General features: G+C 43.5%; 9 protein-coding genes across 9 annotated transcripts; 4 read left to right on the plus strand and 5 right to left on the minus strand.

The window, feature by feature from the left end:
* Window positions 1-518: 518 nt before the first annotated feature.
* On the minus strand, window positions 519-2822 carry SS1G_11551 (predicted protein; the record flags this gene model as incomplete). Its single annotated transcript, XM_001587508.1, has 10 exons — window positions 519-684; window positions 848-1094; window positions 1204-1375; window positions 1613-1727; window positions 1785-1881; window positions 1939-2022; window positions 2071-2254; window positions 2318-2446; window positions 2500-2680; window positions 2731-2822. The coding sequence occupies 10 exons, from the start codon at window positions 2820-2822 to the stop codon at window positions 519-521; spliced, it is 1467 nt and encodes a 488-aa protein (XP_001587558.1).
* Window positions 2823-3271: 449 nt separating this feature from the next.
* Window positions 3272-3862, plus strand: SS1G_11552 (predicted protein; the record flags this gene model as incomplete). Its single annotated transcript, XM_001587509.1, has 2 exons — window positions 3272-3395; window positions 3696-3862. The coding sequence occupies 2 exons, from the start codon at window positions 3272-3274 to the stop codon at window positions 3860-3862; spliced, it is 291 nt and encodes a 96-aa protein (XP_001587559.1).
* Window positions 3863-4118: 256 nt separating this feature from the next.
* On the minus strand, window positions 4119-5966 carry SS1G_11553 (hypothetical protein; the record flags this gene model as incomplete). Its single annotated transcript, XM_001587510.1, has 4 exons — window positions 4119-4725; window positions 4815-5528; window positions 5587-5638; window positions 5762-5966. 4 exons carry the CDS (start codon window positions 5964-5966, stop codon window positions 4119-4121), a joined length of 1578 nt encoding a protein of 525 aa, XP_001587560.1.
* Window positions 5967-6648: 682 nt separating this feature from the next.
* SS1G_11554 (predicted protein) lies at window positions 6649-7039 on the plus strand (the record flags this gene model as incomplete). Its single annotated transcript, XM_001587511.1, has 3 exons — window positions 6649-6709; window positions 6758-6856; window positions 6942-7039. The coding sequence occupies 3 exons, from the start codon at window positions 6649-6651 to the stop codon at window positions 7037-7039; spliced, it is 258 nt and encodes an 85-aa protein (XP_001587561.1).
* Window positions 7040-8129: 1090 nt separating this feature from the next.
* SS1G_11555 (predicted protein) lies at window positions 8130-9620 on the plus strand (the record flags this gene model as incomplete). The annotated part of the gene is made up of 6 exons (XM_001587512.1): window positions 8130-8334; window positions 8385-8404; window positions 8680-9077; window positions 9127-9225; window positions 9289-9371; window positions 9604-9620. 6 exons carry the CDS (start codon window positions 8130-8132, stop codon window positions 9618-9620), a joined length of 822 nt encoding a protein of 273 aa, XP_001587562.1.
* An 891-nt stretch (window positions 9621-10511) lies between these two features.
* SS1G_11556 (hypothetical protein) lies at window positions 10512-11787 on the minus strand (the record flags this gene model as incomplete). Its single annotated transcript, XM_001587513.1, has 3 exons — window positions 10512-10807; window positions 10865-11468; window positions 11518-11787. 3 exons carry the CDS (start codon window positions 11785-11787, stop codon window positions 10512-10514), a joined length of 1170 nt encoding a protein of 389 aa, XP_001587563.1.
* A 1160-nt stretch (window positions 11788-12947) lies between these two features.
* SS1G_11557 (hypothetical protein) lies at window positions 12948-13892 on the minus strand (the record flags this gene model as incomplete). Its single annotated transcript, XM_001587514.1, has 1 exon — window positions 12948-13892. One exon carries the CDS (start codon window positions 13890-13892, stop codon window positions 12948-12950), a length of 945 nt encoding a protein of 314 aa, XP_001587564.1.
* Window positions 13893-14785: 893 nt separating this feature from the next.
* Window positions 14786-16256, plus strand: SS1G_11558 (hypothetical protein; the record flags this gene model as incomplete). The annotated part of the gene is made up of 2 exons (XM_001587515.1): window positions 14786-15121; window positions 15174-16256. The coding sequence occupies 2 exons, from the start codon at window positions 14786-14788 to the stop codon at window positions 16254-16256; spliced, it is 1419 nt and encodes a 472-aa protein (XP_001587565.1).
* A 584-nt stretch (window positions 16257-16840) lies between these two features.
* SS1G_11559 (hypothetical protein) lies at window positions 16841-19788 on the minus strand (the record flags this gene model as incomplete). The annotated part of the gene is made up of 3 exons (XM_001587516.1): window positions 16841-17331; window positions 17391-19424; window positions 19479-19788. The coding sequence occupies 3 exons, from the start codon at window positions 19786-19788 to the stop codon at window positions 16841-16843; spliced, it is 2835 nt and encodes a 944-aa protein (XP_001587566.1).
* Window positions 19789-20535: the final 747 nt, after the last annotated feature.

Consider the following 20535-nt stretch of genomic DNA (forward strand, 5'->3'; position numbering starts at 1 on the left):
AATCCTATCCTTGAATTTTCGTTCTCTGGTCACGAGCTAATAACCTCCGCTGTAATATTGAACCAGAAGAAATAAAACAAAGTGGAAGCGATTGCAAGTTACAAAGGGAATTCAGATACAAGAACTCGGCTGTAATCTAAAATAAAAGCATGATGGTGGAAATGATCATGAGATAAGCTTTCATGATAGCATGGTGTTGACCTCCTGGGATCTTGGCAGCATATGCATATATAGTACATATGCATATAAGGAGCAAACAAAACTCAACTTTTAATTCATTCTTTCCTTTTTGGTATACTGTTTGTTTGCTTTCAATATTTTGATTTCAAAGCACTTTAATTCCGAAGGCCGAATACCCAACCTATTCCTTCATTTTTTTTGAATAGATGCTCGCAGCTTAACTGCTTAGCTAGAGAATCAATCAATTCAATCTGATGCTCTTTCTAGTCTCAAGTAACCCAACACATGGGCCTTCTATCCGTGGTGGAACAATCGATGATTTCTACTCGGGCTCGAAATCAGGATTTCCTGCGGAAAAGGATTTTGGTTCGAGGATGTGGAAGTAACATGTGGTTCCATGCAAAACACTCTGGCAGGTTAGGGTTCTCGAGCTTGAATTCGTACGAGGTGATGAACTCGGCGAGTATCATTTTGGACGTTACGCTGACGAAGTATCTACCAGTGCTATATGTAAAGACACGATTAATAACGGGCATCGCAAAGGTAAGGGGAAGGAAGAATGTGAATATTTGGTGAATTTACGTTGAGGGATCCTTAGAATATAAAATTGCACTAGGAGTATAGGAAGTATTTAACAAAAGACATGACTGGAATTAAAGTGTCTTACCAAGGTCTCTTGGGTCCGCTCCAATATAGAAAATTGTGGCTTGGCGTCGTGAATTTAGATGCATGCACTTCTTCTACAGATGCCTCTGGGCTAGGAACAAACCTGAAAGGGTCAAATGTATGTGGCGATGAATAATTCGCTTCATCCAGGTTCATAACGTGCTGTGGGGCACATATCCAATTGTTTTTGGGCACATGGGTGCCATCGGCAAAGGTAAAGGGTTTTAGAACTTTTCGTGCCATTGTGACTAGATCAACGTCAGTGCCGAAACGACTTTACGTGAATTGAGAACTGGGGAACTTGAAAGGGACAGGATCTGTGCCGATCAAGCGGGGAAGATATTGGGTTAGATATACATGAGAGTAGTGGCTGAAGTCTTGATGTTTCCTTGAGAAAACTGTCCATGAGAATCATGGAGTCATACTTCGCCTCGTTTTCCGGTTCGTGTTCCAGACGTATTATCTCCTCTTTGAGAGGTTTGAGGTATTCGGGATATTTACACAAATACATGAGCGCAAAGCTGATGAGCTGGAAAATTGTTAAGCGTTAGGTTTGATCTTTCTTGGGACAGATCTTCGCATACCATAGGTGGTGCATTAGCACCAGCAAAGAAAAATAGCATAGTGTGCTGTCCTAGTCGCTCAATCATTTGAGGCGTCTTCCTGCGAGTGGAGTCTAGCATCCACTGCAGCATATCAACCTGTCGAATGAATAAGCTCCAAGATCTTCCGCCTGATAATATTTTCAGACGCTGATTGTACTTACAGGTTTCTCATCGGTTTTTCCATCGTTTGATATGCGCTCCCAAAGTAGTTCCATGATCCTCCCATAAATCATCTCTTTGGCACCGTCCCACTCCATCAAAATTCTACCAATAACTCTATATATTGCAAAATCAGATGAGGTATTACTGAGACTAGAAGATTTCAAACCTTACTCGCCAATTAGAAATGGAGTCCACCGCAAAATTTCTTGTGCAAAGCGTGAGTTACGGATGAACCTCGTCACATTTCTCGAAAATGTTGGGTCATCGGCTGAGTAGGTTTAGCTCGATGAATTTAAAGCTTTAATATATAGTTAATTAGACATACCCAGTTCTTTGCCAACCATGACAACGTTGGTGAGCCTTTCGAATAAATGTTGGGAAAGTGTGAATGGTTGTTTTTTTATCCATCCTGCACTTTGATTAGTGCAAGCTTAAACATGGTCTGATGGTAACCAACCAGAATTATTTGTTGCATTTTCAAACTCCTGTTCAAACACGAGACTAACCTCGCTTTTCAGCAATGGGATAACAGAGTGAATGTTCTTCTTGAATAGCACTCGTAAGCTATGGACAGGAATCGTGTGTCGTGGATCTTTTGGATCAAACTTGAAGCCGTGGAAGATGATGTGTGTGGCTAGTTGCTACAGACAATGGAATTCATAAGTCAATATAGCGGGAAAATCTTGAATTTAGTCCAAACTGACCTGTTCCACAATCGGATTGAATGAAAGCTGGTCCTGGGGGGCACGTTCGACCTCGTCAAGTTGTTGCGCATTTGTGATGAATGTTTTATATTTGCCAATGCCGGGTATAGTAAACGGTTTCCCATCAGCCTAGCCCTCGTTAGTTGTTATACAGATGATTATTCAAAAACAGGTAGGCTCACCTCGGCATAAGCGTGTCTGATATGATCTGAAGCAACGACGTGGTCAAATATGCTGGTGAACCATTGTCCAAGGAAACCAGGTGCCCGAGCCCAAATGAATGAATTCTGGTAAGAATAAGTCAAGCTAATACTCAAATGTTTTTCTTCCAACTTACCGGCCGTCGAAAGAGATAAATCCCCACTATATGGTGGAGTTGGAGGAAGATAAGTAGGAACGCAAGTGTAGCTAACCCGTCCCAATATGAGATGCATATTCCCGAGAATCTCTCATCGCTCAAAGCTTGAGTTATGAGCGCCGCAAGAAAGTTTGTTACTTTGAGCATGTTGAAATTTAAAAGATACGAAAAGTATCAATACAGGATTCTTGATGCTGGAAGACCTGTATGTTGAGGTGAGCGTATGCCCACTATATAGTCGACAAACTCCCATATAAAGGCATAAGGCGAACAGGTGACAGGAATGTTCTATTCTAATATTAGAACCTTCGGTTGTGAGAATTCTTTTTTTAAGAACAGTTTCGTGTGGGTCAGTATAAAGGCTGAAAGGAATGCAAGTTGGAGGCAATTGTGTGCTGTTTAGGAAGGTGACATATGACCGGCTACTAAAAACTTGAAAATCAAGATTGGGGGATTTTTTTAAGTAGCCTTGCACTTAGGTAGCTGCAAGTTGGTAGCACTCGGTCTATATTTGTAATGTTAAAAAACTGTTATGCTGGAAACCACCAGTATAGGATGTTGGCTCTCGTCCAAACAGGTCCACTACCTCTTTTGTGATGTTCTCATTATGCGTCATTTATGCGGTAAGAACGCCAAAATGTGGGGAGAGCTCTTCAGTAGCGGCTGTCGAATCTACATTCGACATTTCAAAAATACCGAGTAAAGCCACAGCTGCTGGGGGTACGTCAAATGGAGGCTGTGTGGCACAAAATTGGAATGTGGTCTGCCATCCCATATATGTGCATGCTGTAACATCCTGCAAGATCAATACCTTCGACAATATCGCAAACACACTATCTTTAGCACTTGCTCAAGATTGATCCGAGAAGATCTAGGAATTTAGGGCTCTATATGGAACCAGGTTAAAGAATGGCGCAGATAACAGGGGTTCTAAAAATACTATATCCATAATTCTACGCTCTTGACTTGGTGACTCATTCTTCTAGAACTCATAAGCTCCCGCCTTAAACTTGAATGTAGAAATTTCGAGAAAGAGCTGTTTCAGGCATGTAACTTGGTCAGAAATCTCAGAAATTTCGAGAGGCACAGCCGGCACACGACACGTTTTAACTGCCAAACCTATTGAGATTGGTAAAACGAATTCTTCAAATCTAGCTATGGATTGGTCCAATTTTATCGTGCTCTGAAGGCATGTATGATGAATACGCTTTGTAAATAACTGCCTGGGTATTTCAAGTAGATTTGAAACCATCTATGACAGCCTGAATCTGAATGTTTTTATAGTATAGAAAACTGTGCTCCCATAATGATACTACAACTGTATCATTAGCAACTATAACAACAATGAGCTCCATATCTAAAAGAATTTTACATAGTAGTAAGAATAGAAACTGGTATTACACCATTCGAATGGTACAGATAACCCTAGATAACCTCGGTCCTTTACTTCTGACGAAGGCTGACAAGAACATCTTCTCCTTTCTTAGGTGGTAGGACACCCAAAGCGAGCATGGTCGTATCAACTTTGGGGAAGGGTTGAGCTTCAGATCCATTTTTAGCACCGTCCAGTTCAACCTCGAAGCGAGAGAGGACGAGAGCTACACAAACAAGAATCTCCTTCATTGCCAGCCAACGACCGGGACAATGAGTAATTCCGCCTCCAAAGGGCCTGAAGCTATTACTCTTATTTAACTTCTTATTTCTTAAAAAGCGTTCTGGATCAAATTGATCGACGTTTGTGCCGAAGGCCAAAGGATCAAAATGCAATTGACGGGTCGGCGCAAACACTTTGGCACCTTTTCGCAAGATGACTTTTCCCATTTTAGTGTCAGCTAAAACATCGCGTACAGTGACAGATGAAGTGTTCATGCGAAGGACTTCTTCATATGTGGCTACAAGACGGGGGCATGCTTCAAGACGGCTATCAAGACCTTCTAATCCGACAGCTACTGCAGGCTCGACCTCGGTGAGAATTGATTTGTGCAGAGCGGAGTCAAATAGAATGTAGGATAAAACCCAAAACAAATGCTTGTAAGCATTTCCGTTTATACTAAATAAGTACTGTTCTTAGCATGCTATTTCGACATTTGATATTTTGCACGGAAATTCAGGGGAGAGCTTTAGCAGGGAAAATCTTACGTCCAGAACGGCCCAAAGAAAAATGAAGCTATGTCTTCCTCACTAATTCCAGCGCCCCTTAATTCGTTCTCCAGAGCGTGAAGTATCCAAGCTGCATCACTTCTGCGCTCACTAGGGAGTTGAATGTAGCGTAGCATCACTGATCGAATTTCATCTTTCGCATCGTAGACGTCCGGCGCCACAAGTCTTGGAAGCTCATAGTTCATCTTCCAGCTGTTATCATCGAACTTTCGATAAATTTCGCTGAGATTAGGCTCGACTTCGTACAGTACGTTGCCAAAAACTGCGGTTGATACAGGTTTCACCAACATCTCGTGGCAGAATGCCAAAAGCGAGACTTTTTTGGTGCTCTGAATCGTCGAGATGACGGCTTTTTGTGATAGTTTGTCCCATTGAATAACTTCGCTAATCTTCATTTGAATTGAGTTGAACAGGGGCTGAAGGTGTCCACCAGGCTGGAGTTGCTGTTTGAAAAAGTCTTCACCGGCGTGTGCAAGAACTTTCTTCTGGCTTTTGGCCTGTTTGGTGAACATGATTTCGATAGCCTCAGGAGTCACACCTTCTTTCTTGAAGAAATCTTTGATGAATCCATCAAATGTAAGTGTTGATGTGCTTTTGTATAAGGTTGGTAAATCTTCCGGGTTCGTGACCACATATATTTGCTGTCCCATGATTGTAATAGCGAATGGCTCGCGGGTATTGCCAAAGTATTCTCTGGAAAGGAGTCAAAGTGTGACACGAAAACACGGAACGTGGTTCTAAATAAACTTACCTTGCCCTCTTGAACAAGCTTTGGCTATCCCTCAGAAACGCGGGAGCTTGACCTTTGGCATTGATTAGCAAGGTGCAGGTTATACACAGCTAATGTAGAGAATCAGAATCACCAAGTACTAGGGCACCTGTTAGTATACCAAGTCCCCCCCAGCTACGTGAGAATGAAAACATACCTGGGATGAAATAAGGGTATTCCTTTGGATCTTCCGGATACAGTGCTGGCTTCAAGGTAAACTTCCAGAATCTCCACGTTGCCCACGTGATTGCGACAGCAAGGAAGGAAGAGGAAAAATGAAAGGGGATCGATGCGAGCTCGAGCTCATTGCCATTGTGACCAAGATAATGGCCCAGAAACTGATTGATTGTCTTGGAAAACATTATTGCGGGAATAAACGATGTTCGATGTGTATCAAAGAGGTTGAGAGTGTAGACTACAATTGACAGCAGAAAGTGGGCGATGAAGTTGTAAAAATTGTAGTTACATCAATGGCACACACCATGCTTCAGGAGGTTTGAAAAAGCGGCGGTGCAAACAAGTAATCCAATTTGGAAATAAGCAAGGATAAGTAAGGATAAGGAGGTGATTGGGTAAGATATGAAGGGTTGGTTCGCGAGTTCAATGCTTACGTGGGGCAATGTAACCTTCTGAGGCCGAGTATCTTGTAATAGCAAATGTTTGATTGTCAATAGGTAAATAGACCGTAGCTAGCACTTGTCCGCTCGTGTGCGGCGAAGCTGGATGCAGTGTTGGTTGCAGTGTTGGTTGTAATATTGAATGCAAATCCTGGGCGCAGGATATGAGAAGATAAGAAGGCTATCCTCAGGCCGGATATTATAGCCGTATGATGTTTTACCGCTGGTGACCATCAGGTGTTTGCTAAAAATCCCAAATTAGCAGTTTTCTGTGCCTAAAGACCGTCAACCCGGAGAAGGGCACGTCATGGTGCATGATGTTTTTTGTTCTTATAGCTGGAATTCATGAAATCTATGAGATGTCAAACTCGGTTTCAATCTCAGTCTTATTCGAACATATACACCATTTCGAATCTCAAACCCAAAGATGATGCCTTCAAGTCCCAGATGTCCGAACCAAACTAGCTTCACCAATCAACCTTTCGACAGTACGCTTTTCTTTGTGACTGACAATGCTCACTGCTACTATAGCCTAGCGACATTTATCTTCGTTGTCCTCTTCCTGCGTCCAAAAATCAAGGCCGCAGTTCTAGCCATCAGAGTAGGGCTTGAAGTATTGAACTATAATGTAATCAGTAAGTGAATAAATTCAAAGATATTTCAAGGGCCACTATTGACGTTAGTAGAAGATATGAGGCACTGAAACACATGATCTCTAAGCCAAGAGTCATTTTGCGCCTCTTGCAAATGAGGTGAGCAGTTTGAGCTGTGGTGCAAGCAATCCTTATGCAGAGCGTATTACTGATCGTAATGGATAGCCTACCAAATAAGGCCCAAAAGAGCATGTAAATTTTCCATATTTGTATTGAGCGTGGCCATTCGTTTGTACACAAGGGGAGGACGTTAACGTTGGGAACGCGGGGACCACGGGTTGAACAACATAAGCTACATGACTAGTTTCGTGGAGGGGTAATTTATGCGGCCCGTACCGAATGAAGGCTTGCAGCTATTACTGTGGAACTATGAAATCAGAATCCATCTAAAGAAAGTGCACCCACCCATTATAGCCAATAAAATCCTTCAACAAAAGAGCTAAGCTCCACAAGCCAAGAAGAATCCACCAATACAAGTAAAAGTTGCTCCACTACCAGTAATAGAATGCACACAAAGACATCGAAGTACCCCAAGTTGAATTGCTATGCTGACTTGCAAACGATGTTACATATAGAATTACCCTACATACCTAGACAGGCAAAAGTTAAAATACGAGATACCACTCCAGCATGCATTCGAGAGAACCACTGTAGTTTTAGTCAGCTTATTCAACAAGGAGAAGTGTAGTGGTGTAGTGGTGTAGTGGTAAGTCACTACCGACTCATTGCCATTTAGGCTAGTTTTCACGAAGGAATGGTGTAGTGGTGTGGCCATATTACATTGTATTGACCTAATTATATACAGGTCGAATTTGACCCGAAAATATTGTACGGTTTGCATTGCCAGGTTAATCATAACATCTGGTTGGTGTGAGCTTAACCTCCTTCCCGAACTGCATGAAGGTATCTGTCCAATCTCAAAGGTTTTGAAGCACCGCCCCAGGGAACTTTTTAATGTACTCTACATGCAAACGTCACCCGACATCCTTCCCTCATCTGTGAAATAGCCCGTTGATGATATCAAGATGCATCTACTGCGCCTTGCCGTGCATTATCACCGTGTACAAACGGGGGAGCGCCTTGATTTTAAAATCTCTACAGCCTTGCGAAGTTCTCTTTTGCAAGAAGTTTTGTATAAATTCTTAGTTTGAATGACAGGATCAGTTTGCACAAATTGACAGCTTGAGAACAAGCATTGTTCTTGATTCTATACATATTTTCTTTTTGGCTTTACCTGCACTGTATCCTATTCAACATGTCTGTCCCTGTTGGAGTTGACCCATGGGAGATCCCCCTCTTTCCTCCTCCTCCAGGCGTTATATCAAATTTTGTCAACCCTCCATCGCGGGCGACATTGGTCATCTCAATATGTTCGATTGCACTTGGTCTGATGTGGCTTATATTTCTGCTGCGAATTTACAGCAAAACTTTCATTAGCCACTCTCTTGGCTGGGACGATGGTGTGTACTTCAAAGATCTCTGGACCTGCAGTTGCTGACTAATGTGACAGTTGTTGGGACTGTTGCTGCTGTTCGTGATACACTCTATTCCAGACAAAAATGATGGTAAAATATACTGAAGCTTGACAGCTTGGAACAACCGTTTACGCGAGCAACACAATCTGGGGTAAGCTCAAGTACAAAACATTTGCATTTCTGTCACACTAAGATTGTTTAGAAATGAATTTTCTTGGACCGCATGGCTGGAACATCCGCGCGCTCTCAATACCGGCGCAATTTGGCAAGGTAAATCGTATCTACTAGCCCCTTCTCAGCTCATGCCATTCTTACCTGACCTCGATATAGAACTCTGCAATTATCAGTGAAGTATTGTATGGTGTCGTGATGTGGTTTTGTAAACTTTCGATATTCATACTTTACTTGCGCGTCTTCGGCCCCTTCGGTGTCAATCGTGTGATGCGTTACCTCGTCTACTTTGGGATTGTGCTATCATTCATAGTCTATGCAGCAACCTCTGTTGTCTTTGCAGTTGCATGCACACCTCGCGGTAGCCAAACCTGGTTGGAGGCATTGACAACTAAACGCTGCAGCACTGGTTCATACGCCCCAGGTTACATCCAAGGGTCGTTTGGGGTTTTCTTCGACATTTACCTTTTCATCTTGCCAATTTGGCCGGTCTGGAACCTGCAGATGAAGAGGAGGAAGAAGATTGCTGTGACCTTTATTTTCGCCACGGGTCTACTGTAAGTTGGCCAAGTAATGGAAGCCATGTGCACTGCTAAAGCCTTTTAGTGCTATCGCGGCTAGTATTATAGGCCTTTATTTTCGGGTATTGATCAATCAGCCGAAGGTCGATGAAAGCTGGGAAAATCCTATCAACCAAATTCTCGCGTAAGTTGTCCCATAGGAGCAAAGCTCTATATCCAAGAAAATCCACACTAAAATCTTCATAAGCAATGTCGAAATGAGCGTAACTGTTATCTGCGGTTCAATGCCTTACCTCACGTCACTCTTCCGCCGCTTAAATGGTGGGGGAAGTAAGCTAGTCGCATCCATTCAGCATATCCTTTCGCGCTCTTACCCCTTTAACCGATCCCACGGCTCTTCAAACAGGAGACATGAATTTATCTCAGACGAACCTTTTCCCGACTCCATGGAACTGTCGCATAATCCACACCTGGAGACAAAAATCCTGGGAACCATGAACGGGTATGCGTTCCCCTAATGAGCACCATTTTACGTCAAAGACTTGCTAACTCGTCGAATTAGAGAGGGCAGATTCTTAAAGACTGTGGACTATCCTCAGCAACAGATGGACGCTGCATCTTCCAAAGATCTATTACGGAAGGAGTCGTCGAAGAGCAATGCCACATCTGATACTTTGAGATGACCGCACATAACGATGTCCATACTGAAGGCATGGGCCATTGGGAAGAGCCCCGAGAGACAGGCTTCACTTGATGGGGGCTTTCGATAGGACACCTCTACTATCTCCTTATTCGGAATCAAGTGCGATGACATTGAATATTCCTTCAAAGCCATGCACAGTAATATATATGGACTCTTTGTAACAGACACTTTCAAAGTAATAATCTTTTGTTGCGACTTAAATCACATCTTGACATCAATCTAATCTTACATCTAACAACATAATTAAGCGATAAATCCAACATTTCCGGACATGACATTATGCTAAACATGCAAAAAACCAAACGTTCTAAACCCAAATGAAACATTGGATTCATATTTCTAGTACATCAACAATTGAGAAACAACTCAAGAGAAGAGAATTATTGAATACTATTGAGGAGAGGCCATATGAAAAAAAAAATGAAAAAAATAAGTACGTATAATGTTCATAGAAACAGGGCATATGTATGTATTTGTTTGCCAACTTCGGCTAGGGAATCTTCACACAATAATCCTTGCTAGATACTCGATGCCCGCTTTCAAAAGCTGATGGAAGTGTAAATGACACCCATAGGCATCAAGAGATGAAAACTATGCTCATCAATAGTATGAATAAAAATGTTATGACAAAGACATTCATGGTATTCTACAACATCCTCTCTTCTCCCTCACTCACAATGTTCCACATCTTCCCGAACAATTGATTATGCTCCCAAAACGCCATTCTCAAATTATCCCATTGATACTTTTCCCCTCATATTAACACACTATCTCTTTCCACCCGCTCTCCTCGCTTTTCCTGGTCTAGACTTTGCGCCACCTTTGGCACCACCTCCCTTCATCTTCTTGACCGAGAATCCACTTAAATCTCCACTACTCATAGCATCACCACTCTTCTTAAACCTCTTCTTACCACCGTGTCCAAACTTCTCATCTTTCTTTTGTCTCTTGTTTGGCCCGCCCTTGCGATCATTTCGACCTCCGGTGGATTTGGTTTCTTCTTCAAGAGCTACATCGAAGAGATCTGCTTCGTTTGTATTTTCGTTGTCGGCGCCTTGACGTTCTGTTGTTCGTTAGTAAAATGTTTATCAAACTACTTTGATAATGAGCTCTAGCATACTTCTCTTCAAAGTCTTAATTTTATCCAAAGTTTGTTTTCTTTCTTTATCTCTCTCTTGTAATTTAGCGACTTGAACTTGCTTTCCGAACTTCTTCAAATCTCTCTGTTTCCTGGCGTCTGCAGATGCCTTCTTTCCAGCAGCTTCATCGATTAACTTCCTCTTGATCTTCTCCATATGTTCGTCGGCCTTGACCATCTCTGCGAAAAAATCGGTAGGTCTAGTAAATGGTACACCTTCCGCCTTCAACAGCAATCGCGCAGACTTCACGGCCTCAAGCGATTGTGAATAAAATGCCAATTCGCGTTTCAAGTCATCAGAGACATCTTCGATTTCCGTGGGTTTATCAGAGGTAATAGATTGATGCTCAGAGAATGGGAGAGTGGCGATGGGAAGAGAGATACGTTTGAGGGCTGCGGTAAGAGCGATTGTGTTGTTTATGGTGAGACGTTGATGAGGGATCATATCTTCTCTTTCTTCGTCATCAAGATCTTCGAGATCGGACATAGGAATATCTTCATCGTCTTCGTCATCGTCCTCTTCATCGTCCTCATCCCCGCCAACCGAAGAATCACTGTCACTTTCGTCGATTGCTGCGAAGTCAATCTGCTTGCTGATTAGTACTGGTAAACACTGATTGCGAAAGCGCAAATACCTCAGTAGGACCATTTCCTTCTTCCTCCTCCTCATCATCATCACTATCACCTTCTTCATCGTCTTCCTCCTCTTCCTCCTCCTCATCCCCACTCTTTTCCTCAACATCTTCCCATTCCTGCTCAACTTTTCCCTTCTTCGAGCTCTTCTCGTCTCCCTTCACGGCCTTTCCCTTCCTCGCAAGCTTAGCTTGTTTCTTCTGATGTAATTTCGAAAAATCGACTTTCTTATCGGCTGCAAGCGCCATCTTCAATTTACTTTTGGTAACCATTTTGACTGTGTTGTGCACTCTCAATTGGGAATTAAGCAGTGTTGGTTTTTGAGCTTCTGAAATTCGAGAATTATTTTTTGATGCGGGATTCTTTTTTTCGAGCTCGGACCATTTTGATTGGCGCTAATGTCTCACCGCCTTGGCATATAATTATGCAAAATTATGCAAGCAAGACCAACATCATTGCAGAGTTGTGCACGTCAGCTTCCCTACAAACTTCATCATTAGATGGATAGATCTAGACTTCGTCTTTGAATAGCTTTGCATTCTGGGCTATATGTATATAACCACATAATAAGATCTTCTCAGCAAATTCAAACATCGAGCGTTATCTCATCATAGATACGAATCCCATTCAAAGATTCGAACTCTACAACTCAACCACCAATATGTCGTAGCTTTTCCCATTCTTCGCCATTCGATTAGTGATACCCTTTTTTCTTCAGCGTTCTCGTCTAAGTCGTATTGAGTGACCATGACCCTTTCATCCTATCTTCCAAATTATGTTACAACGAGCTTGCATCCTCTTCGGCTCTTGGCCGACATACAAGAACAATATTCAAGAGTCTTCATAGTGCGATACATCTCGTCTTAGGCGTAAGCGAAGGAGAGTTCCCTCCTTCTGGGGAACCATCAGTGAATACATCCTTTGCGCCGAAGAAAGACTCCATTCATACGAGTGTAATCACATCAAGACCTCGTGTCCAGGTATGTATATATAGTCTTTGGTCCTTGGGTTTCAGCAAATAAAGAGCCGATCCCAAAACTCGGTGGTAAGCTGGCTTTTCCGTGTATATATAGGGCCAGCCTATGTCCACCAGCGAGTTTACCCACTCCATTGAAGCAGAGCAATGCATAGGATGACTGCGTAGTTTGAGTGATTATGTCAATCATGGTTGATAATGTTGAGTCCTTCAGTTTGTAGAAATCACCTCATTTCTTCTACATTCAGCAGGAGTCCTCGGAAGAAGAAAGCGAAGTAGTGAGTCTGCTCAGTCATCGTTATCGCGTCTCATTGATTGCATGCTGAAAATAGTCATCAATGCTTGTTGACTTGAGAAGTCGATCCTCAAATGACGAAAAATAACCTATAAGACTTTCATAAAACCTTGAAGTGTGACTTCGTTTGTAAATTAACATTATCATTAAATATGGCATTTTCAATCCCCACTAATCTTCGCATGTCGAAAGTATTTCATACCAACCCAAGCAACAACTACCCAAACCCAAGCCATTACTGTCGTCAAAATAATCAATGCAGGATAATAACCCACAATCGGTAATGTTGGATCGTCCTCCAGCTCAGGAGGAGCATAAGGAGTTTCTCCAACATCCCAAGCCCAACTCCACACCCCTAGACACGAACCCATCCCAGTAACGAACACAATCCATGTTACAATGAGTATAACCCAACCCCACCATTCAGTTTCCGAGTAATCCCATTCTGCATCTGGTAGAGGAAGTGGACTTGTGGCCAGTCCACCAATGGATAGTGGGGATTTTTGTCTCTGAGATGGTCGCCGACGAACTACCGAGCCAGCGCCAGGCGGAAAGTATGAATCTGAACTAGACGATGGCGTTGGCATACGAGCTGCAGCTGGTAGGCTGTGTGATGGAATACTGAGCAAGTCTTCCTCATCTGTAGTGGATGCATAGGTTAAAGTAGGACTTGTAGCCGTTGTTGGTGATGTGATGATATGGTCATTAGCCCCCATGGGAAGAGTTTTGATAGGTAGTAGTAAGGTGTTATTACTACGATTGGCCAGACCTTCCATGGAAGGCCGAGGAGTTTCGTCAGATATTCCCAAGCCAAGACCATTGACAGGCCGAATATTTTCGGGTGAAGTAGGACTTAGCAATGCATTGGTGGAGTATTGGGTGTGCTGATTGGTGTCGTGAGGGATTATCTTTGACTCTTTTCGATCTCGTTGTGCCCCTCGACCAAGTAATGCAGCCTTCCTCAATGAACCTTTCCTCCTCCTGGTCTTTTGCTGCTGAACTGCAACAGCCATAGCTCTACTGGTTGATCTCTTTGGTGATATTGGTTCATCACGAGGCGGAGACTGCTGACTGCGAGGCCCCGACAAGAACGATAGTTTGGACATAATGCTTCCAGATAATGTCCTTCTGTGGTTCCCGGACCTGGTTTCGGAGTGAATTTCTTCAGGTTCGTGGACTATTTCTCCAGAATAGTCATGTGAAATACCGTTTGAACCAGCCTCCCTCTCCATGATTTCGTAGTTTTCTTGGAACAGACGTTACGAAGGCGAACTCATGTTCGAGAAGGTGTGTATAGCGCTTGTAATATCAAGCCTGTACGGAAGATGTCAAGGACCAGAAAGCTCGACCACACTTTCCTGATCGTCCAAGGACACGTGTTTTTGCAACTTGGATAATTCAGACTCGTCTTGAAATATTCCAAAGAAACTCTTCAAAGAAGCAACTTGCTCACGCCAAATTCCTTGCTCGTACAACAGTTGTTCAGCGAAGCACTTAAGAAAACTCGATGTTTTGTGTGCAGTGAATGAAAGCCTCAGATGTCGATGATGATCCAAATACCAGGTAAATGATACTTCTGTACGTCTAGTGGTCCTGAATCCAAGAAACTTTTGTGATGAAGGACATTAAGGATGTGTTGAATCAATCCATTTTTGATGGTTTTGATGGAGAAAGATTTGGCTATGGGGTCTGTTGGGTCTAGAGCTTTCTTAATGTCAAATGAGGTTGAAATGAGGTAAAATGTCGCTTACATAATCCAATAAATCGCATAATGCCTGGGCGGTGAAACATTTCCCCTGGTCTAAAGATCCAAAAGGGGAAGTGAGTAAATTACAGATCCATTTATATATCACAACCAACCAATTCTACACAACGAATTACGAAAAGTTTCGTGACAATTGCGCATAATAATAAAAGATTTGAGGATATTCACGATCAATTAATGAACCGTGTTTTCATGAAACCTCAAAATTACTAGATATCACCTAGATATCAAACTATGGCCTCGAGCCTTCCTATTCCAGCACCTCCGAGGACACCCACTCCACCCACTCCTATTCCACAAGAGAACGGCAGATTTGCATGGGATAATCATAATGACACTTCACGAACCGTGCACTCAGAGATCCTTTTGGATCCAAATGCTCTTTCGCCTGCAATTTCAAGCACAGGTCAATTTGGTTCAATGCGTACCCCGATGTCTCCTCCTTCAGGTTTCTCGAGTCCAAACCTGCAACCGGATGGAATGATGAGTGTTCCGCCTACTACCAGAGGAGCTGCGAATCCTTTTAACTTTCAGACTCAAACTATAAAAGATGTGCCAATTGCCAAATCCGTACGCGAATCTCAAATCATCAAATTATACCATAACTAACACAATGCACCAGAATATTGGCCAGCGAAGAGGTCATAGATACAAACACAGTAGTGTCTCGACTCAGCATCAAATCTTCCTTGAACCACCTCCTCGAGCACCTCTCGCCCTCCCAGCTTCCCTACCCATTCCCACATTCAAAGAAGCATGGAAAAGCATGTCCAAAGAACAAACTACTCGAATAGCCTGGTGTCTCTGCCACGCCCTGATATCCGCTTTCGTTCTTTACAGCGCGCAAGGCTCTCTTGCCCTCACAGCACTATCCCATCTTATATTCTTCGATGCCGTATCAGCAACAATTTGCGTCGTGGTGGATGTATTCTGCAATTTCGAAGTATGGAAACGCTCCTCCATCCGTCATCCATTCGGACTCGAACGCGCAGAAGTACTAGCAGGATTTGCCATGTCTGTTTTCCTCCTCTTCATGGGGTTTGATCTCATATCCCACAACTTAAAACACGTTTTGGAAGGACTAGGCGACCATGCTCCTCATCATCCCCATTCCCATCAACGAGTTAGCCCCGGCTCTGTTGATTCCGCTGCGTTACTCTCAATAGTAGCAACTCTTGTCTCAGCAATCGGACTTAAAAACCACGCACGAATAGGAAAAGCAATGCGTTTTGCCTACATCTCATTTCTCCCCTCCGTCCTCTCCAATCCCTCGCATTTCCTAACTCTGAGCTGCAGCACCATCATGCTTCTCCTTCCTCTTTTAACAATCTCCCTCTACATCTGGCTCGACCGTCTCCTCTGTACTGCTATTGCTCTTTCTATGTTCCTGCTCGGAATCCGTTTAGCTACCGCTCAGGGCCTCATGCTTTTGATGTCCTATTCCGGCGCTGGAGTTTCAGAGGTCATGAAGGAGATCGAATCTGAGCCATCAGTATCTACGGTTGAAGAAGCGAGGTTCTGGCAAGTACACTATGGATTATGTATGGCGAATCTGAAACTAAGAGTCAGGGGAGACGAGGGAAGTGTATTGAAATTAAGAGAGAGAATCAAGACATTAGTTAGAAATAGACTGGGTGGAGGATATGGAAAAGGTGCAGGGATGAAATGGGAAGTCACGACACAATTGATTGTTGATGGGAAATGAGGTTATTGATTCGGGCACTGATATGTTGTATATTTCTTGTACGATTCTATGGTTATGGGTATTGGTCGGGCGGGAAATCTTGCGGGCGTCAATGCCTATGTATTCATTTTCGCGAACATAGGCTAGCAAGGCGCATTGGGGGACTACTATGAAAGAGAAAAATCAATCGATTTACAGTGCATATAGCATATGATATGCACATCACATATACTCCCCCACGAACTCATCCTCATCTCACATGAATCTGGATCATAAAACTGCTACCCAACCTTATCTTCTATGCCAAATGTATCCGACATAAAAATTCACGTAGACCCAAATACGGACCATAATATCTATCACAAAAAGAAAATCGTGCATTCATCATGTAGAGTGTGTTAGAATAATATCTCCTCAACACTACCACCACGGTGTGACCAACCAAAAAGAAAAAGGATATACAATATTTTCGTACTATTCCTCTTCAATCATTCCCTAACGCCGAAATCATAATGGTTTGTTCTCGCTCGCTCGCTTGCTTGCTTATAATTGTTCAACAATCAATCCAACCTCCCGCTCCATTTAGCCCCAAAAGTTTCTACCGACTAAAACAAACTCCATCCACCCCTTCCATTTTCCTTTCCGCCCGGTCCTCTTACCCCTTCTTTTCCATGACTGCCTCTACCGTTCTTCGCTCCTCTCTGTGGCCTCCTCGCTTCCCCATTATCTAACTCGCGTAAATCTCTCAGTCCCTCCATCTTTCCTAATACTAACTCCAATAACTCCTTTCTCCTAATAACCTCTAGATGTCTCTCAACCTTCTTATCCTCTCTTGCAAATCTCTCTACTTCTTCTTTGGTTAATCCTCTTCCTAGTCTCTGGTCCAATTCTCTAGGGAATTGATAGAAGAATTCGGAGAGGAGTTCGACGTTTAGGAAGAGAACGGCCGTGGAGGTGAGTTTAGTGGCGACGACGTCAAGGAAGACTTCAGGGCAGTAATATTTGTTTTTGAGGGAGGCGCATTGGCCGGATTTGAGAGCCTTGAGACGCATGGCCAGAAGGGTGGCCCGATCGCGGAGGAAGACTGCTTCACGGCCTGATGGGCCTGTTAGTATCTGATATAAAAACGGGTATAAGAGAAAGATGCGAGCATACCTTTTTGCAATAACGCGGAACTGAATCCACCGGCACCACTGGCATCGCCATCAACGATAATCTCACCCTTTCTAGCTTTGTCCACAAAGCCCATGACATCTCTCAGCTTCTTTCTTCCACCAACATGTTGCTCCAAGTTCTTCGATGCATCTTCACAGGCTTTGAGCTCATTTTTTAACACAGAGGTGACGTTCTCTCGCCCTCGTGACCATTCGCTATCTTCAACATCAATCTCGAACTTATATGGTTTGATACAATTTTCAACTTGATCACTTGTACTGTAGAACCTTTCATTCAAGATACCAGCCGCAGCATCAGTGATAGCTTGACGAGCGAATGGATGGGTTGCAAACGTTGATTGAGATATGAGACGGTCAATATGGGCTTGGATCGCATTGGCCACTACTTGAGTTGCAAGACGACCGATACCAAGTTTGGTAAGGGCGGAAGTAGAGGCATCAAGTTTACGGTGCCAGAAGAGGGAATCAGGGTCAGCGGTTGGGAGCTCAGCAAGTGTGTTGGGTTCTGGAGGTGAGGGCGAAAGATCCTGGATAGGCCTGTTCCAGTAACGTGCTGCTAAGAGATCTAATACTCGTTGATCAAGCTCTTCTTTTAGCATCTCACGGACTTGTGGTCTCCCAAAAGTTTCAGCAAATTCTTTAAAAGAATGTTTAAATGCATCAAGACTTTCGGCGAGATAAGATTCTGCAGACAGAGGGCGGTCGTTATATTGGACCTTAAACTCATAAGTAGCCTCTTCAAGGTCCTGGTGGATAGCGTCACTAGTAGTTTGAAGGCTCGCCGCCATGGTTTGTTCGAGTACATGCATAAGTTTCTTACGGAGGGTCGTCGTGCCAACATTTAATCCGGCGTCAGGCCCATACTCCATTGGATGAGACGAGAAGAATGCGTGTTCATTTTTTATGATAGCTTCCGAGATGCTTTCGCTTCCTGCTTTGAACAATGATCTAGTTTGTGATTGCTGTGGTGCTCGTGATACAACACCAACATAACCGAGCCTCAAGGGGTATTTCCTGTCATTGAGGATGGCGGCTCCTCTAGCAGGATCGACAAGGTCCATCTTTGTAACAACACCGATTGTTCGTTCACCTCGTGGGTCAACTCTTCGGCTCGCCCGCAAAGCTGTGGAATTGGCTAGATCCACGTCTGCAGCAGAAATTGCAAGAATGACATTAGGAGGCTGAATATACTTATCGCACAAATCGGAGATTTTTTGCTTCAATTCCAAAGGCTGATTTTCACCAACAACTTGGATATATCCCGGGAGATCGATGAGGGACAAGTCGGGAACATGAGGCGACGAGATGGTCAATTGGATTGGATCATCTGAAACACATTCCGTATCAGGAACAGCCAAGTTCAATTCCGTCAACGTCCTCTGGATGTGTGAGAAATCGGTAATCTTTCCCAGACCAAGGGCAGGAAACTCTCCATATTCCGCTTGTGAATCAGGGGTATTGACGAGAGTCAACTCTATGGGCCGTCGTGTAACCATATTCGAACCCTTGGGCAGGAATTCATGTCCAACGATTGCCTCTAGTACAGAGCTTTTTCCCGATGATTGTGAACCGATAACAACGATTGAGGGCAAAGTAAGGGCGTTCGACTGCCCCACAGTTTGCAATATGCTTCTGATTTCAATCATTTTCTTAGTCAAAACCATCATTTGGTCATCCCGGGCAGCAACTGCTGGAGTCCTGTCATCTTCCGCATATTGGTCGTATCCATAGGCGGCAGCACTTCCTCCTGCAGCTGCAGCTCCTACTCTGCTTTGTTTAGGCGGTTCCCCTCCAGGGCCCCCACCCCCGCCTCCACCATTTCTTTCCCCAATCTCCTCATGGATCCGTAATACTTTTTGCATCCACTCTGGTAACTCAACAGACTCCTTTGTTTTTTCCCACCCTTGTCGTGTTTGACTCGCAATATCTTTTGCGCTGCCGAACAAACCTCCTGCTACGCCAGACACAGTATTCGTCGTTTGACTGAAGATGTCTGCAACGTAATTACCAGCCTCTGCAGATATGTAAAATTAGTGCTATCTCTAGATAAGGGAACGAGTAAACTAACGAGTAGCCTGGTATTGAATATATGCTAGACCACCAACAGTCACTCCAGCGAAAAGTGCAGGTATTCTTGCAAACTTTAATAATATGTTTGGCAAAATGCGAACAAATGAAGCATTTCGAACGACTACGGCATTCGAGAATCTTGTATGTCCAGCTGGCCATATCCTTCCTCTTGCAATACGAACGGCGGATTCTGATCTGAGAAGACCGCCAGCGGTTGATACCGCCTTGTGATGGAAATGTCTGGCAGACTGTGAGCTGATACGTTGGGCCGCGGGCAGAAGCCTCGCCGATAAGAGCCTCCCACTCATACTGGGCAGACTTAAGGTTGTATTAATCCTTTAAAAGATAGTAAAATCATGAAGCAATGAATTTCATTCTGCTGGTTTTGTTGTCCACTAAAGTATTTGGGTGATTTGAATTCCACATGTCTTGCATGAATAAAGGTCGAATCAGAAGTGGCGTGCATTGTCTGTGGCTAGTGGATTGTGGATTGTGGCTTGATAACAGACTTCATTTTGCGGGCGGCTGAAGACAATCTGGTGGAGGTATGGTGGAGGACCCTTGAAGTGAGGTAAAAGAAAACCACCAAAATATCCATAATATCCAGCCTTGACCATGAGGCTATCCAGACCGTCTGACGATAACAACTCCACAATAAATACATCATTTTGTTTGCCCTTTCCCCTTGTATATGCATACATATACCATACATATAGGTATTCTGATCATAAATTCTCCTGAGTCTACTATATCAATAACCCAAATACTTTCTCTTCAACATTTTCCAACCTATCGAATTTGTTTTATCCGTTGGGCTTTGATCTTTAATTTATGTCTCAGCACCCAACAAATTACGCCATACCGTTAATTTACCTTCAGCCTCGCGGCTTCTCCCTTGAAATAGCAAACGAGCTTCAACTCTCTCTCAAGCTGTTAGCTATAAGTACGAATCAGTGAATATAATTCACATACATTCAATTTCGAGGGGAACTTTCAGTAGCAGTCAAGCCTAGAATTGTGAATTTCAGCAGAGGACAAGATGTGCCGCTTTCTGG

This window comes from Sclerotinia sclerotiorum, genomic scaffold (assembly GCF_000146945.2).
Source record: "Sclerotinia sclerotiorum 1980 UF-70 scaffold_18 genomic scaffold, whole genome shotgun sequence".
Taxonomy (NCBI): domain Eukaryota; kingdom Fungi; phylum Ascomycota; class Leotiomycetes; order Helotiales; family Sclerotiniaceae; genus Sclerotinia; species Sclerotinia sclerotiorum.